General features: G+C 40.4%; 1 protein-coding gene across 3 annotated transcripts in view; it reads left to right on the top strand.

Annotated features, from left to right (window-relative positions):
* atp8a1 (ATPase phospholipid transporting 8A1) overlaps positions 1-16,259 on the top strand; it is a 109,475-nt gene that overhangs the window by 39,208 nt on the left and 54,008 nt on the right. Inside the window, exons 7-15 of one of the 3 annotated variants that reach the window (XM_085433904.1) lie at positions 1,991-2,064; positions 3,839-3,908; positions 3,988-4,115; positions 4,731-4,842; positions 5,161-5,326; positions 8,088-8,215; positions 8,926-9,003; positions 9,084-9,172; positions 13,153-13,197. In XM_085433904.1, coding sequence (XP_085290030.1) covers positions 1,991-2,064; positions 3,839-3,908; positions 3,988-4,115; positions 4,731-4,842; positions 5,161-5,326; positions 8,088-8,215; positions 8,926-9,003; positions 9,084-9,172; positions 13,153-13,197 — 890 coding nt within the window. Of the gene's footprint in view, positions 1-1,222; positions 1,297-1,990; positions 2,065-3,838; positions 3,909-3,987; positions 4,116-4,730; positions 4,843-5,160; positions 5,327-8,087; positions 8,216-8,925; positions 9,004-9,083; positions 9,173-13,152; positions 13,198-16,259 lie in introns of all 3 variants that reach the window. The other 2 variants (XM_085433913.1, XM_085433920.1) reach the window with 2 other exon arrangements.

Genomic DNA, 16,259 nt, shown 5'->3' with positions numbered 1-16,259 from the left:
AATAAATTATCAGCAGGGAGGAAATCTCAGTGCTACCCGTTGGTATGTAACTGTCCCTTTGCTTTACCCACACGAAAGATTCTCTAAAAAGCTATGTTTTGAATAATTAATGCTTTTAGCGTCTTCATCATGCATATTGTAAAAGCTGCTTCTGTGCCAAACTTCTTTTTTGGCGCCCAATCTTTCAGGGCAACTTGAATGAGGTCAAAATGATCAACTTGTCTTTGCCAACAAAGTCATAATTTATAATGATGTGGATCTTCGTGGGTTTTAGGTTTATTTTTGTATGTTTTTATGTAGTATTGTTTCTTCAAATGTCCTAAAATTTTAACCATAAAAGATATTAAATGATTTTTTTGATTGCTGGATGGAATCTTAGTTAACTGCTAAAAGTCTTTAAGCGTGTTTCACTGTAATGTAAGCTTGTTACCCTGACACCTGAATACAAGGCCAGCCTTCAAATTAAAGTAGTGTGATTAGCTAGCTAGACAGGTCCACACTGCAGGTTTATGATCACTCTACATGTAAAGGAAATGGATCCATGTGCTGTCTTCTTCACCAAACTTTCCATGCTGCTTTTTCAAATGCAGCATTTCCTGATAACTATGAAAACACAGCTTCCTTCTCAGATCAGTTCTTAGTTCTTGAATAGTTGTGAAGCTGTAAGCATATATTAATCTTTTTATTGCTAAGAATTTCTGAGCCTAGATAGCTTCCAGCCCTTATTTCCCTAAAGGGTCGCCTAACTGTGCCAAATCAAACATGCAAGCATGATCTGCGTTTCATGCAAGCCCGGGGGTATGACTAGGAAAACACTAGCTTGTGACCTCCTGAGGCCGAGTTTGTGTCTCCTCCCGGTGTCAAACTGGAGCTCCATGGTGTAGTGCTGACCACTACACCATGGAGCCACTGAGGATCTGGCTTAGACACACACAATCTGTTTTTTGCATCACAGAGTCACTTGCTGTAAAGTGTGCAGGTCTCAGTAGTATTTGAAATGTAAAATTGTTGCTTTGTTTTCCGGTGAATGTTTTGGTGCTCCTGTTTGGCTCTAATGGAATGAGGACTCCAGCTGTTTCTCCACTGTGTTTTATTCTAGGGCTTTAATGTGCTTACAGTCTACTCTTTCAAGCTGTGAAGTTTTTGCACCTAATGTTGAGCTCATGTTTTCTTTTACGCTGTTTTATTGGCGTCCCACAGCATAATCAGTTTCTTTTCACAGGTTGAAGTGGGCGATATTATTAAAGTAAATGGCAGTGATTTCGTTCCTGCGGATGCTGTCATTTTATCATCCAGGTATACGAGCCTGCCAGACTGTGGGGAACTTCTCTCTCTTTCTTCTTCTTGCTCTATCTCCGCTCTGCCTAAGGAAGTGATGGTTAGATAATTTACTGAATCCACATTGTCAAAATGCTTTTGAAGGTATGTAAAAGATGCTAAATATGATCAAATGCTCTGCAGTCTGGCAGGATAACCATCATTTGCTTAGGTGGGGTAATGGTAATGTGACTTTTGATTAGATTTGATCAATCATGAGGCTACCCACCTCCTTCACCTTTTCAAAAACCATTTGGACCTGCTGTGAATAGAACTTCTGAGTGTTTTTCTACCCTCTTAAAATCTATTGAATATTGTTCCGAAGTTCTTCTTAAAAAGATAAGGAAGTCTCATTTGTGTTAAAACATGTCCTCTGGTGGGACAGCATCCAAGTGCTGCCAGCTGTTTTGCTGTTTCTAAATGGTTTGCCGAAAAGGGGAACAGAACCTCTGACCACACAGGACTGATGGTTGTGCTCTTCTCATCTACCAAAAACTGAAACCGTTGTCTCTCTCCCCTTATGTGTTTGCTGTTTGTCTCTTTATTTATTTTTTTCCTTTCCATTTCTACTTTTCGATCCTCATCCTCTCTTACCCTCCCCTCCCCTCCTGTGTGAACAACTGCCACACTTTCTCTCTCTCGCCCCCTGCTGGTGCGTGGTTGGTAATATCAGGTGGCTGTTGGGGAAGTAATCAGAGCGGCAAATGGGGATCACCTCCCGGCTGACCTCGTCATTCTGTCATCCAGGTCAGGAAACAAGCAACACTGAGAACAAAACAGCAGTGGGAGAGATAGGGGCTGTGTGTACGGCCCGGAATGAGAGATCCTCCTGAAACAGTGAGATAGATTTTATTTTCCAAACTCGTGGAAGGACGAGGCCTGCAATCATGCTGGCAACAACCAGATATTTAAGCGCCTCGGTCAAAGAGCACCACGCTTTGAAGTTTAGCAGCCATGGCATTGGCAGTTATTGTGTTACAATTTATGTTACAGTTATGTGACACGTTTAAATGTTTGGCTGAAACTTCTAACAGTGCTCAGAGTGAATGAAGCATCTAGACCAGGGGTGCCCAATCCCGGTCCTCGAGAGCTACCGTCCTGCAGCTTTTAGATGCATCCCTACTCCAACACAGCTGAATCAAATGGTTTGATCTCTACAGCATGCCATCATGTTTGGCAAAGGCCTGATAACAAGCCATTCATTTGATTCAGGTGTGTGGGAACAAGGATGCATCTAAAAGCTGCAGGACGGTAGCTCTCGAGGACCGGGATTGGGCACCCCTGATCTAGACATAAAGGATCATGTTTTCCTTTTTGTAGATTCTTTCTTTGGGTCTTGAATATGTTATCCTTGCATGGCTTGTAAGGCACCCTGAATGCAGCAGTTTGTTTTAATGTTGCAGGTTGCATGCAGTCGCATTCCAAGATGAAATCATCTCGGATTCATAGTTTTGTCAACTTTGCATGTTCCGTACCGAAGCGGTAGTTTGCACAGAGTCTTACTCTAGAAGTCACTTCCTGACAATTGCAATAGACTTTTGCTCATTTCCATGAAACAAAACTTATTTGATGGCTAAAACAGCTGACCAGTTGAGTAAAGCGTCACTGTCTTAAGTGTAAATACATTGGTAATTTAAGACAGTAGCTAACTGGCGACCCAGCTCACCTTAACAACTGGCATGCTCCAACGCTGTCCCTGTGCCCAGAGTCTGTCAGAGTCTGTATGTCTGCTTTGTTCGTTGTGCTGGGTATGCTTGCTCGCTCAGATCGCCCCACTCTGATGTGTTTTCTCTCTTTTTACTCTTGTCCCTTTGCAATGTACTTTCACTTTTCTTGAAAGACAGTTAAGCTTAGTGGCAGCACCAAACAAAGATGTTGTCTCTCCTTAGAGTGTTACTGTACGATTAAATGGCTAACTTCACTAAAACATTGATATAGTTCCCGAGTTGCCTCTACAGCAGGGGTGTCAAACTCAAACACACAGTGGGCCAAAATTCAAAACTGGGACAAAGTCGTGGGCTAACGTTAATATTTATTGAAATATATTTATTCCTCCAGATATAAGAATGAATCTTTTCTTATGGACTCAAACACGTTTTGCTGAAAAACTGAATATGGAACAAGCAAAGCTTAATACTAAACAATATATATATTAGCTGTATAATACCAGTAGGCCAGCTCTGATAGTAATTTGGTATGGCTTCGCGGGCCAAATGTAATTAGGCTGCGGGCCAAATTTGGCCCGCGGGCCAGAGTTTGACACCTATGCTCTATAGCATCTTTGTTTGCAGTGCTTTAATCTTCTGCTGCTATTCTGTGATAGCCATTTTCTATCTCATACTTACTTTATTGTCTAATAGTTACTAAATAATCAGTACTATTTTGCATATTGATTTTAATATATAGTTATAATCATATAAAACAAGAGCAGGTTGAATATAGTGTAATATATGGTTGAATTTAGAGTTTTACTCTTATATTCTCGTACCACAAATGTCTAAACCCTCTCCCCCCACAACAGTGAACCACAGGGTATGTGCTACATTGAAACATCTAACCTGGATGGAGAAACAAACCTCAAAATCAGACAGGTGACTATCTCCTTATTAGTCTTTCTTAAGTTCTCATTGTATGCAGTGTGTTTTAATGCTGCTGTAACTACACCAACAGGGACTCCAAGTGACTGCAGACATAAAAGAAATTGACAGCCTGATGCGTCTGTCCGGGCGGATGGAGTGCGAAAGCCCAAACCGACATCTGTATGAGTTTGTTGGGAACATCCGCTTGGATGGACACAGGTGGGCTCAGATGCAGAGCTCTGTGACTGGCTCGCTGCTCCTCTCACTAACTTAATAGTCCATTAGCTAGGAACAGAGCCAGAATAATTATGAGGTTTCAGGGCATCTTTTATCTTTCTGCTGAATAAATGAAAGACGTTGTTGCAGTGATATTTAATTATGAATCTGTTTCCATTGTAGAGAAAATGCATTGGATGGATGCTTTTAGGATATCTAGGATAACATATCTTCATTCTGGGAGTCTGTTCCAATAAAGCTCTTTTTACATGAATATTATTAGTGGAAATCAAGGGTTTTCCTGTTGATGGGAATTGTTTTGAAACAAAGATAAGCCATGTCATTTTCAAATGATGATTTCATTCTTTGTCTTATGCTAAAATGTGTTTGATGATCTGAAAGATGTAAATGTGACAAATATGCAGAAAAAAACAAGAAAGTGGAAAATGCTTGTGCACAGCACCGTACATTTCAGTTATTGAGTACGCTTATTGTTTGCATGGTCTGAAAGGGTAATATGAATTCACTAGTTGTATGTAAAAGCAACAATTATTGACTGAGGGTGAGATAGGGTGAGATATTTAAACAGCAAAATGTCAGCCGTGCTTCTCAATACAGCACGGTACCACTGGGTCCAGACCAGATCTTACTGAGAGGAGCCCAGCTGAGGAACACACAATGGATCCACGGCGTGGTAGTCTACACAGGACATGACACAAAGCTCATGCAGGTGAAGCACATTTGTGGATTATTTGTGTAGAAATAGTAAAACAATCACTGTTGTGAGCAGAAGTGACGTATTTATACATGTTACAGGGCCAAAGCTGTTAAACTGACTGATTAATTAATATATGCTGTACAAACTGTATGCCAGGCTGCTTCTACTGGTGCTTCTCAAGCATTAGTACTCACATGCTCATAAGTGGTTTGTCATTATGACTCAGATCATGTTTTTTGGGTTTCATATTGTCATCAACAACAGAGAAACACTATTGTTTGTTCTACTTCTGGTTTTTTTACCACATCTCTTTTTTCACGTTTTACCCAGAATTCCACGCGGCCTCCTCTGAAGCTGTCCAACGTGGAGCGTATCACCAACTTTCAGATCCTTGTGCTGTTTGGATGCCTGCTGGCCATCTCTCTGGTCTGCTCCATTGGCCAAACCATTTGGAAGGGCCAGTATGGCAACGATGCTTGGTACATGGATCTCAACTGTAAGAGTCCCGACAGCCTACGCTGCACATCTAATTCCACATATTTTGTCTCACTTGTTCATATCAGCTTATTTCTTTGTCATTTTAAGTTCCTAAATGCTGGTATGTGTCGTGGCGTTTTTGTGTTGCCTCAGTTTAAAACTGTGTTTCGCTTTACAAGTGAAATATGTGGCAATGTGGGAATAAGAGAATTCCCTGTTAATGAGAAAAGTCGTGACGTGCATAAATGTGTCGTGAATGAGTGTGATTGGGGAAAAAATGGTTGAATATCACTGCGCTGCTGTACTTTTTTGTTCCTTTCTAATGTTCTGTTTGATTTTGTTGTTTTCTTTGTTGTCGTTTTTTTAACAGCTCCAGGTAACAACCATTTAAAAGCCTTGGCCATCCGTGAATGACCCTCCCTTACTAATCCCTTACTGAAGCTCTGCCTTTGCTAAGCAAATGAAGCCCCCTACCCTCGCCCCCTATATGGTTGCCCTACTTTGTACGGGCCCATGCCATGGACAAGCACATACCAGGGATCCAACGATAGGTTTTCCCCTCCAGCTCTCTTATACCTTCGTCTAGTTTTTTTTCCTTTGTCTTTTTTTCAGTGCCTGATTAAAAACAGTGTCTCACTTTTCTTTCATTTTTTGTGTCACGTTAAACGCTTTGCAGCTCCCAAGCTTCAGACTATCATTTGTTCCCACCTCATTTTTCACCAGAAATAAAGAGCAGCATTTACTTTGACTGCGAGGGAGATGAGGTTGTGTTCGGGAAGCTTCTCGTGGCAGGAGGCTTATACGTGTTTATTGCCTGAACACAACATGTGGTGCAGCCCAAGGGACGAGAACTGACATTTTCTAAATGCTTCTGCAGCGATCTTTCCTTGTGTGGATTTTTCAAAGAATAGATAGAGTGGGGAGGGATAGAAGTGAAAAGCTGCTCAGTTTTTACTTCTGTTCTCAAACCATAATAGAAGATGGCTCAATTTTAATGTTGACATTACAGACGTTATTGCAGTTCAGAATTTGTGCTGCTCAGTTCCTTAACGCGGCAGCTGCTGCGATGAAGCTCTGAACCTGGTCTGCAAAGTGATTATCGTGACCCTCTGGCCATTACTCTGTACCCTGATAGGCCTGTGTAGGAGAGGTTGTGCCCTGGTCAGTTCAAGCTTACATTATGACTTACACTGACCCTTTTGATGAGGTGTTCCATTGGCTTTCATTGGTTTTCTCAGGGTTTTGTCCTCAGTGGCATTAAAACCCACTCTTAAAAGATTCCATATCAAAGTGTCGAGGGGAGTGTAAATTATAAGGCAAGCATCCATCTTGAGACTGATTTGATTTCCATAAGGAGTTGTTGAGGCTCTGTCCAGTGCATATTATCCAACCTGTGGTAAAAGAGAGAGGTGGGGAAACTGCCACGTCGTAAACATGCAATTTCACCACGCTGCCTTGTTGTCTTAAATTATTGTAACTTCACCCACTCAACAGCATTACAAGAGTAAATGCAAAGATCCCGACACACATCACAAACAGAAAGCTGTGATTGTGCATGTTGTTTAACTAATACAAGTTTTCAGATCCAGAATGTATGGTTACTGATTCTTACACTCTTTCTGGAGGTAGTCATGCTGACTGTTCTTCCAAATGTTGCAATGCTAACTGACACTTTGTCACTTCTGCTTGCAGCATGATGAGGGGGAAAGGCTTTCTCGCTCTTGCATAGACACGCCATTTAAAACAACGTAATTAGAATGATGCAACCAAACAGTTTACAGTGAACTTTGTGCCAGTTTCTTCACTTCAGCTGGTTAGAACATATTACTTTCACATACAAGTGACATCAGATTGGTTTGTGACCTATGCATGTCCTGTTTGCTAAGGTTTTAATGCTGCTCTGCTGGTCCGATCCAGTGTCACTCTGTTGTTCGATAGCAGCATTTCTGCGTGACATAATAAGACGACTACTGAAGTGAGGTGATGGTCATTAACACCCAAACTATTGTGCTGGCATAATCCACCCACTCTTTTCCACTCCTTCTTGGTTGAGAATGTGCTATGGACTGAATCTCCCTCCTTTGTCTTGAGAGCATCTGTTTGTCCCCCCCCACTTCTGAAAACATTTTCCCACCTACATGTGTTGTTGTAGCAATAGCTTCCATTCTGCCACTGCCACTCTTTGTGCCATTCAGTTTTTTTGTTTTGTTTTGGAATCGTTCTTTCATGGGGAAGGGCTCGCCCCTCTCAACCGCAATGCTAAGATCAAGGCTTGGGTTTAGGAAGGTAACATTTGCACCTCCTGCAAGCTGAGGAAAGGTAAATCACATCCCTCCTGTTTTCATATTTGGTGTCAATGGGATTACATGTTGATCATTGCCAATTGTTCGGGGCTCTCGGGGGAACCGGCATCATTTTGCATAGTGCTTTGTGGAATCATTGCCTGGATCATGCTGGATGCCAAGGCTGCTGCTGCTGCGACACTAATGACATTTGAGATATTTCAGTCCCTGTTCGCTACTTTCAATCTTTGGGACATTAAATTGGATTGCTAATCGGTTGAGTTGTAAGAGGATGAGGTTGGGTGGAAGAAATAGTTAATTCCAGCTAATGGACGATATTAACCCAAAACATTCTCCAGATTGGGATAATGTTGATCATTGGCTGGAAGTAGCTTTGGGCATATTGATTTAACTAACAGATAATAATGAACCAACACTGATGAGTCTTCTGTGTATTACTTCTTTTTTTTTTTTTGTCTAAAACTCTTCCCCTTGTAGATGGTGGGGCAGCTAACTTTGGCCTTAACTTCCTCACCTTCATCATCCTGTTCAACAACCTCATCCCCATCAGTCTTCTGGTCACGCTGGAGGTCATCAAGTTCACCCAAGCCTTTTTTATCAACTGGGTGAGTTCAAGTCCAGATAGATGTGCTGTTTTTCAGACAGTGTTTCTGCATAGGCAGTTACCTGCAATTCAACTTTCACTACTTAATCTTGGATCAGATTGCTGCGTCTTTTGTAAAAGGGAATATTGGAGCGATGAACGCTGACAAATCATGAATGTTGATGTTGCTGTGCATCGATTTGTTAGGAAGACAACTGTTGAAGTCTTTTCCTCTATGTCTGCTATATAAGGTGATGTGACTGTTTCAGCTTGACAAGAAGCTGAAGGTGGTAACATGGGGTCATCAAAATAATTTTAAACACCATTACTATATTTACATCTGCACATAGCACTGCAAAGGGAAAACACATCTAAAAGTCGATGTTAACCGTTTGGTTTAGCATCATGAGTGTCTGTAGTAAGTAGGTCAACTTCACTGAATGTCTTGACTGAGGCATCCATGTTTCCTTTATTTTGGAAAAGTTATTTTGAGCAACTTTTAAGTTTAAATGAAACCCTAGCGAGTAAATTTTAGTAACATTTAGGACACTTCTGTTGGTTTCCCTTTGGTTCAGTATTTTCTCCGGGGAAACTTGACTGTCAGGCTTGAAGTAAAGCACCAGTTTTTGGGAGACTTTGTTCATATTTTCTAAATTGATGTGAAGATTGTTAAGCAAACATGTTGTTTGTTCAGTAACGTTACATTTTAAGTTCTTCCATGATTGTTTTCAGGACACTGATATGCTATATGAGCCCACAAACACACCTGCCATGGCCCGCACCTCCAATCTGAATGAAGAATTAGGCCAGGTATATATATATATATTTTATATTGTGCACTTATTTGAAAGAGATTTCTTTTAAAGTGTTCTGTTTCTCTTTCCTTTCAGGTGAAGTACATTTTCTCAGACAAGACAGGAACTCTCACCTGCAACGTGATGCAGTTCAAGAAATGCACTATTGCCGGTGTGGCTTATGGGTATGTTGAGCTTTCCTCCCTGTTTTTCCATTTTCCCTGCCTTCGTCCTCATATCCTCTGGCCTTCATTAAGTGCCGAGTGTGCATCATAGTGCATCTGGCGTTTCATTCTCCCTCCCTACCTTCTCATTAGCAGGTACATCAGTGCTCCTCTCGACATAAACTAAAAATAAAAAGTGGGCAGGCATTTGCAAGCAAAGGCACTTTACACTCTCCGCTGCGGGTGTTTGTTCGTTGTTTGTCACGTTGGAGATGTTTGTGAAGGCTGGCTATGCCTCTTTGTACTTTCCGAGTGTGGTGCGAGCTCGATGTTGTTTTGATATAACTTGGTAACTCACAGTATCGGATTATAAACACAGGGTTTTAACCAAAATGAATTTATTTTTCCTCCACTCCTGTAGCTTACAAATTCTTTTAGCTAGAGTTCAACATTAAACATTAAATCACTCCTAAATGCCTTTTTCCTCCTGCTCATTTCATTTTCATGCATAGATAATGAGCCTCAGTGTTCACAGAATCAAAGAAAGTGCAGGCGTGACAGTACATGTTTAATCCCATTAGGATTCAATTAAAAGCGTGATTGATGAAGTGCAAGCTGAGGACAAAAGAGTATTTTATTTGGAGTTCTCTGTACTCTCATTAGGCTGTGATTGTGAGTCCAGTGGGAGCACTGACAGTTTGTCACTGTCGATCCCTGGGTCAGCAGCGTAAAGCCCGTTTAAGTGTTGCACGTGCTGGTGATGTGAAGCCTCCGAATCATTGCTGATATTTGTGTCGTAACCATTGCTGGTGTGGATTAAAGGTTTGTATGATGTTCTTGGTATGTAATGTTTTTTTGTTTCATGGTTATATTGGTGGTTAAACTTGCTGGTCATCAGAGACTTGCACTCACTCCTCCTTTAAAAGGCTCGAGATTTTTCTTTGATTCTCTGAAAGACGCACTCCCTGTTACGCAACTGATAAATATGGATGAGAGTTTCATAGCAGGAGGGAAGACAACCAGTTCGAATAAGTCGAGAATTTTCAAGATGCCATCGTTTGGACATTGCTTCCCCATCTTTTTTTCTTACGCGTTTCCAAAATTAGACGGCTCAGAAACGGTTGACTCTAAAAGTTCACTCTTCTGGATTCATTGTCCAACATACTACAACAATGTCAGCTGTACTACTACGTTCTAGCTCTGCCCAAGCCAATTCATTTAATTTACAAAGTCAAAAAAATAACTTTTTATCTCACATTTATTTTTCTTTTCAAAGATGATTGTGTCAGCAAGTTTGTGCTGGGAGGTTTTGATTTGTTCTTTTAAATGTGTCCATAAGACTTGAGTCATTGTTACCAGTCACCATTTTAGAGGCCAGATCAAACAGGTTGGTGTGTGCTGTAGTAAAAAAACGTATTTAATGAAGGACTTTAGTCATACAGAGCAGTAATACTGAGCAATATTTAATAATATAAACACCCAACACGGGCCAATAGTAAAAGAGCGTGGCATACTTGAGTCTGTTTTGGATATTGTTATATAATATGAATAACTGGAACTTCCTCCTTTCCTGTTATAGATGCTTTCAACTGTCTGTTAATCATGAAATATGGATGAAGTAGTTCAGAGGCAGCTCTTGCTTAATTAAACTTTAAATTCTCAAATTAACATACTTGCATCCTTTTTTAACCTTTATTTTAATTTCAGAAGAACAGCTTTTAAATATCAAGCAGTAAGTAATAACATATTGTGCAAAAGGGATAATACGAGTAAAGCAAAGATAAAATGAGGCATGTTTTTGTTCAAATGAATGAACAAGCATGTGTATAGATCTTAGTTTGTAGCGTGACTTGTAATTTAGTGCCAGAACACGCACACAAAGCCCCCCCGACGCTGCCGCCCGCATGTGTTCCTCTACACAAATTAAGTGCTGCTGTAATTAATAAAGACATCCCCAAGGGTGTAGACATTAATTAATTCCACTGGATTGGAGTCCCAATCTGAGGGAGGCTCCCAGAATCCTCCTGGCTTTTTATTTAAGGCTAGAGTGAAAGCACAATTATGTAAAGATGTGCTCAAATGACAGAACTCTTCTTTATTTTATTTAAAAGTGTCTTAACGAAGCATAGAAGCATATAGTAGAGGATATGTGGTTGTAAGTCTTATACAAACGTATTGTTGATTCAAATAGTCCCATTGTTTCATTGTTGTAGGTAAAAGAGTGAAGCTTGGATCTAATGGAATAATGCTGGAATGCTCTTTGGCCACATTCAGTTTGTAATGTTCTACTACGTTCATTGGTGACCTTGAAAATATGCACCGAACTGTGGTAGCCTGCTGACAGCTGCTACAATTATAAAATGATTTCTATTCATTTCTATTTTTACTACTTTGTCTTTCTTGGATTGTTTTCTCCTTTGATTTTGTTGACTTCTCTTTAGACATTTGAGTAAAATGTCTCCACTGTAACACCTTTTAATGATCTTATTTTGTAGTTGTTCAGTTTTTACGTACACTCAGTTTTTTTGTTATCAACCTTACAACATCTACTGGGTGAATCCAGCACTTTATTTAGTTAGAATCAACCATACAGCTTACGGATGTCATATATACCAGTCACTCTAGCAAGTGTTACAAACTAAATCGAGTAATGAAGAAGGGGAGACTACCTCTGAATTCTTCACGTTCAGTTGAAGCTTTGACACAAGTAGGCCTCCAAACAAGACAATGATCCCCAAAACACATCATTAATCATTATGGGATGGACACATGAGGCTAACAATAAGCTTCTGGACTTGCCTTACCAAAGCCCCAAACTCAAACTTATTAAAAATCTTCGGTTTGGCTTTAAAAGCTGTTTTTGTGCCAGGATGCCAACCAATTTAAACGAACTACCAATTCTGCCCAGAAGACCAAAATTGTGCCAGAAGCAACTTCATTAAGCAACATTTAACCAAATACGAGTGGGCTTGTGTGTATACTTTTGTCCCTGTGCAGACTGGAGAAAATCCAAAACAAACTTCTTGGTTTTACAGTAATTCCACCCTTGACAAATAACAGTACAAAGAAATCTAAAAACCCCAAATTACCATGACATTCACTTCTGACCACAACCGCATATAAAATGAAAATAATAGGGGAAGAACGGTCCGTCAAATCATGCACAATTTGAATAGATATACAAAAGCATGGTACTGAAAGCTTCTTAATGATCACAGCTAAAATAACACCTGTAATGTACGGAAATAACAATTTTCATTTTCCACATTTACTAAGGTAAATGATGACTAGTGGAAAGAAGCACAGTTGGGCTTCTTTCCAAAGTATTTTCTTTAATTAATTGTTTTGTAATTGGACGGGTTCTCATATAGTGCTTTTCTACCCTTTTTGGGCGGTCAGTATGAATTCAATGCCTCACTGACCCATTCACATAAGCACTTTTCTCTCAATGCATCGGGGTGCATCTTGGGGTTCAGTGTGTTGCTCATGGATATTCAGGCATGCAGGCTGGAAACATTCAGGGATCAACACATCAAACTTCTCATTAGCTGATGGCTTGCACTACAGCAACCCCAAAAAAGAAGAAAACTTGGAGTTTTAGCATGTTGCCAGACTGTTTCTTGAGAACAAAGAGACGATGTATAATGTAAAGATATATCATTAAGTTACCCGTGAACATTGCTGGAATAGGTGTTTCTGTGTTTCCGGTCTTAAATGGCTAAGATATGTGACTGCTGGTTGTATGTAGTTCCTGGTAAAAAGTGTCAAGTATGAATATTTTGCACAACTGTAAAAAAATCTGGAAACAAATAAGTGATTAGAGGACACGCTATAATCAACGCTATCATCCTAACCACAGAACCTTAGCTAAGCTGCCACGCTCCAACTCCTCCTAAACGATCCCATTTGAACAAAAATCCTTGCGCCTGCACTTACCAACAGCATGTTCACGTAATGCTTTGTCAACAAGATGCTTTTTGTTCTCACTTTCGCTCCAACAGTCACGTCCCTGAGGCTGAGGAGGGTAGTTTTGCAGAGGACGACTGGTAAGACGATGGGTGTGAAATGGTGGTTGTTTTTATTCGCTCCCTGCTTTTGTGATGTATTAGTGCTGCCTTGCCTTGTGGAAATGGTGACTTTGAACACAATACCTCAGTGTGTGTTTGTTTTGTTGTTTTCTCTGTCCGTTCAGTAATTATGGGACGTGCTGTATGTGACTGTGGCTCCCGAATCAAAATATGTATCTGCTGTCGTAAATGTGCAGCTTCAAACATAGTAGCAGTCGTAGTATTTATAATGAACTGTATGAGTATTTCAGAATTGTGGCTTTCTCACAGGCAAGTTTAGAAAAGCAGGTTGATAGACAAAGCCTTCCAGCGTTTACCGTGTGCTGTGTGGAGGCTGAAGCTGTGCACCATATTCTCCTTTTCCCCAGTTGACATCAAACTTTTCAGCTGGAAGCGACACACCCACTTATTCTCTCTCTTTCTCACACATCCAGTAAACACACACACACGCACACACACACACACACACACACACACACACACACACACACACACACACACACAGCTCTGCTTCTGAGATCCATCTGCTCTAGAGTTGAGCTCTGCAGTAACAGCATGGGCGTGTCTCATCCATTTTGCATGGGGGATTGGAGCCTGTTTGTTAATAGCTATTATGCCAAAATATTGAGTCTTGCTACTTTACATCATGTTGCAGCTTCAGTGAAAGCATGTCTCATTATATTGTTATGTTTCCCCTCACTAAAGAGAGACTCTTTATTATTATGTGCTGCTAGATTAGAGAAACAAGGATTCCGACGCCTCTGATGCACCTCAAGCTTTATTATTTCCTCCTCCTGACGGTAACGGGTCAGCTCGATGTGCCGCAGGTTTGATCTGGAACTGGTCCCTGGTTATTGACTGCGAATAGCCAGCACCCTTGTTCCCATAGTGACAGGATCTCTGTGTGCTGGCAGATAATCAATAGCTGACTGTCCCGCTCACCCGGCCTTGTGCCTCGCAAATTTCATCAAGACAATCGACATTGCGAGATATACTATAGAGGAAGGTTGCGGCTTTCTTACCTATATAGGCTTAAAAATAATAATAATGGCACAAAAAATAATGCATTTGGGCTTCATGTGAATGTGCGTGTTTTATGTCATTTACAGATATAAAGGGGTGCTGAATAGCTCCCGTACATTCATTTGTAATTGGTTGTGTATTTGTAATATAAGAGTTCAAACTTAAACCTTTTTAGCTGAAATGGCTTCAGTCCTCTGTTTATATTCATGGAGGTTTTTAAAAACGCAGACTTTGTTTTCCTATTTCTCCATGACAGATTTTAATAAAGATGCAAGTGTGATACGTTTCCCTGCCTCCAGTGCATCTATGTAGGGGTAACACAATATCGACTCCTGCCCGGCTGTTTAATTGCATTTCTGTCTTTTCCCCATATTTCCTTCCCTCCAAAGCTCTATTTTCTGTGCAGTGGATGGAGTATTACTAGCTGGCGGGCTGCTGGCTCTTTGGGATCTGAACAGCATATCCTGTGGGATTAAAAAGAATTATGGTTGCTAATGGCTAAAGCTGCTGTCTCCACGATCTATAGGTGTATTTATCACAGAATCATAAATTGATCCCTGCTGGAGAGCCAGCGAGTGGCTGGTGGCTACATAATCACTGCCCTAAGCCACTGTTACAGGGATAAAAATACATCCTTTCCTCTCATTTATCAGAAATGATTTTTTGAAGTTTTGCTTGACTTGTTGATTATTTTCTATCTTGCCAGAAATAAAAAAAAAAAAAAAAAGCACTTCTGGCTTGAGACTAATTGGGTTTCCAGTAATTCATTAGAGCCTGATTAGTGTTTGAGTAATGCGGTCTTTTTTAGCTGCCAGAAATTCAGCCTGTCTGCTATCACTGTAAGCAGCTCCTCATGTGCTGTTTAATTTCTAAATGAAATTAAAATAAAAGGGGGACAGCATTTCTTATTTATGCAAATGACGAAAGAGGATCAGATTTACAAACAGAATAATGAATAAATGTATGCGCGTGGATTCCTTGGGAAATGATATTTCAGGGCACTGCTTTGTCAAAGCACGATCTGTGTCTGCCAGCATGGACAACATCCCAAATAGTGCCACTGTACATCCCATGGCTGAAGCCCGGGAGACCAGCATTTGCATTCTGGCTGCACTGTGTTTAATATTTTATTCAGCAAATGTCTATATTGTTGGCACAAAGCACTGGCTGTGAGATCTGTTGTGTGCTGCCAGTATACGTGTAAATTTGTTTTTCTAGAGCTGAAAAGATGAGTTGGTTAAAAAAAAAATTATAATTTCACTTATTGGCCAAATTATTAGGTATACCTCTAAACTCCTACGCCTTAAGCTTCAGACTGCTCTAAACACTCAGATTAAGGGTTCTTTGTTCCTCTCACCTCTGTGATGTCCCTGCTATGGATATTACATCATGTCCCACAGCTTTAGCTGTGAGCGCAGAACTTCCACAACCTTCTGTTTGCAAGGGGCAGCCCGTAAGAAGACTTTAAGAAGTAAAAGGGTGTACTTAATGGAGAGGAACTCCAAGCCACAATCATGCAAAGCTACTTTAGTAGAGTCCAAGAATAAAATATGTGGTGGTGGAAAGGATGTGATGCTGTAGGTCCACTTTGTGCATGTATTGTCCAGACACACGTCACTCAATTTACTGGACTTAGATTTTGAAGGTGGCTCTTAAAGTTGCCAGTGAGTGTATTTTGATGGGTGTGATTTTTATTTTTTAAATATCTATCATGCTGAATATTTTGTGTTATATTGAAAATGTCCCAGGACCCTGTGGGGACATTTAATATGTATACTTTTTACTCAGTTAAAACTAGACTAAATGATGATACAGTAATTAGTTATTATTAGTTAGTCCAGTTTTTAGGTTTTTGCAACAACACTGTTAGTGCTCGATGTAACGTTCAGGAACTCTGAGAGGCTGCACAGTGGTTGGCAGCTCAGAGCATTTCTTCTAAATGTTAATGAAAACCGTGGATTGTATGCAGTCTCACCAAGGCTCTAGCACATAAGAGTGGTACACAAGCACTGTTCAGT

The sequence above is a fragment of the Copadichromis virginalis genome, linkage group LG2 (assembly GCF_057382275.1).
Source record: "Copadichromis virginalis isolate Kocher_CV1m ecotype Utaka linkage group LG2, C_Virginalis_male_GT1.1, whole genome shotgun sequence".
Lineage (NCBI taxonomy): Eukaryota > Metazoa > Chordata > Actinopteri > Cichliformes > Cichlidae > Copadichromis > Copadichromis virginalis.
The sequence above is the reverse complement of the archived record's forward strand: the minus strand, read 5'-3'. Positions and strand labels throughout refer to the sequence as shown.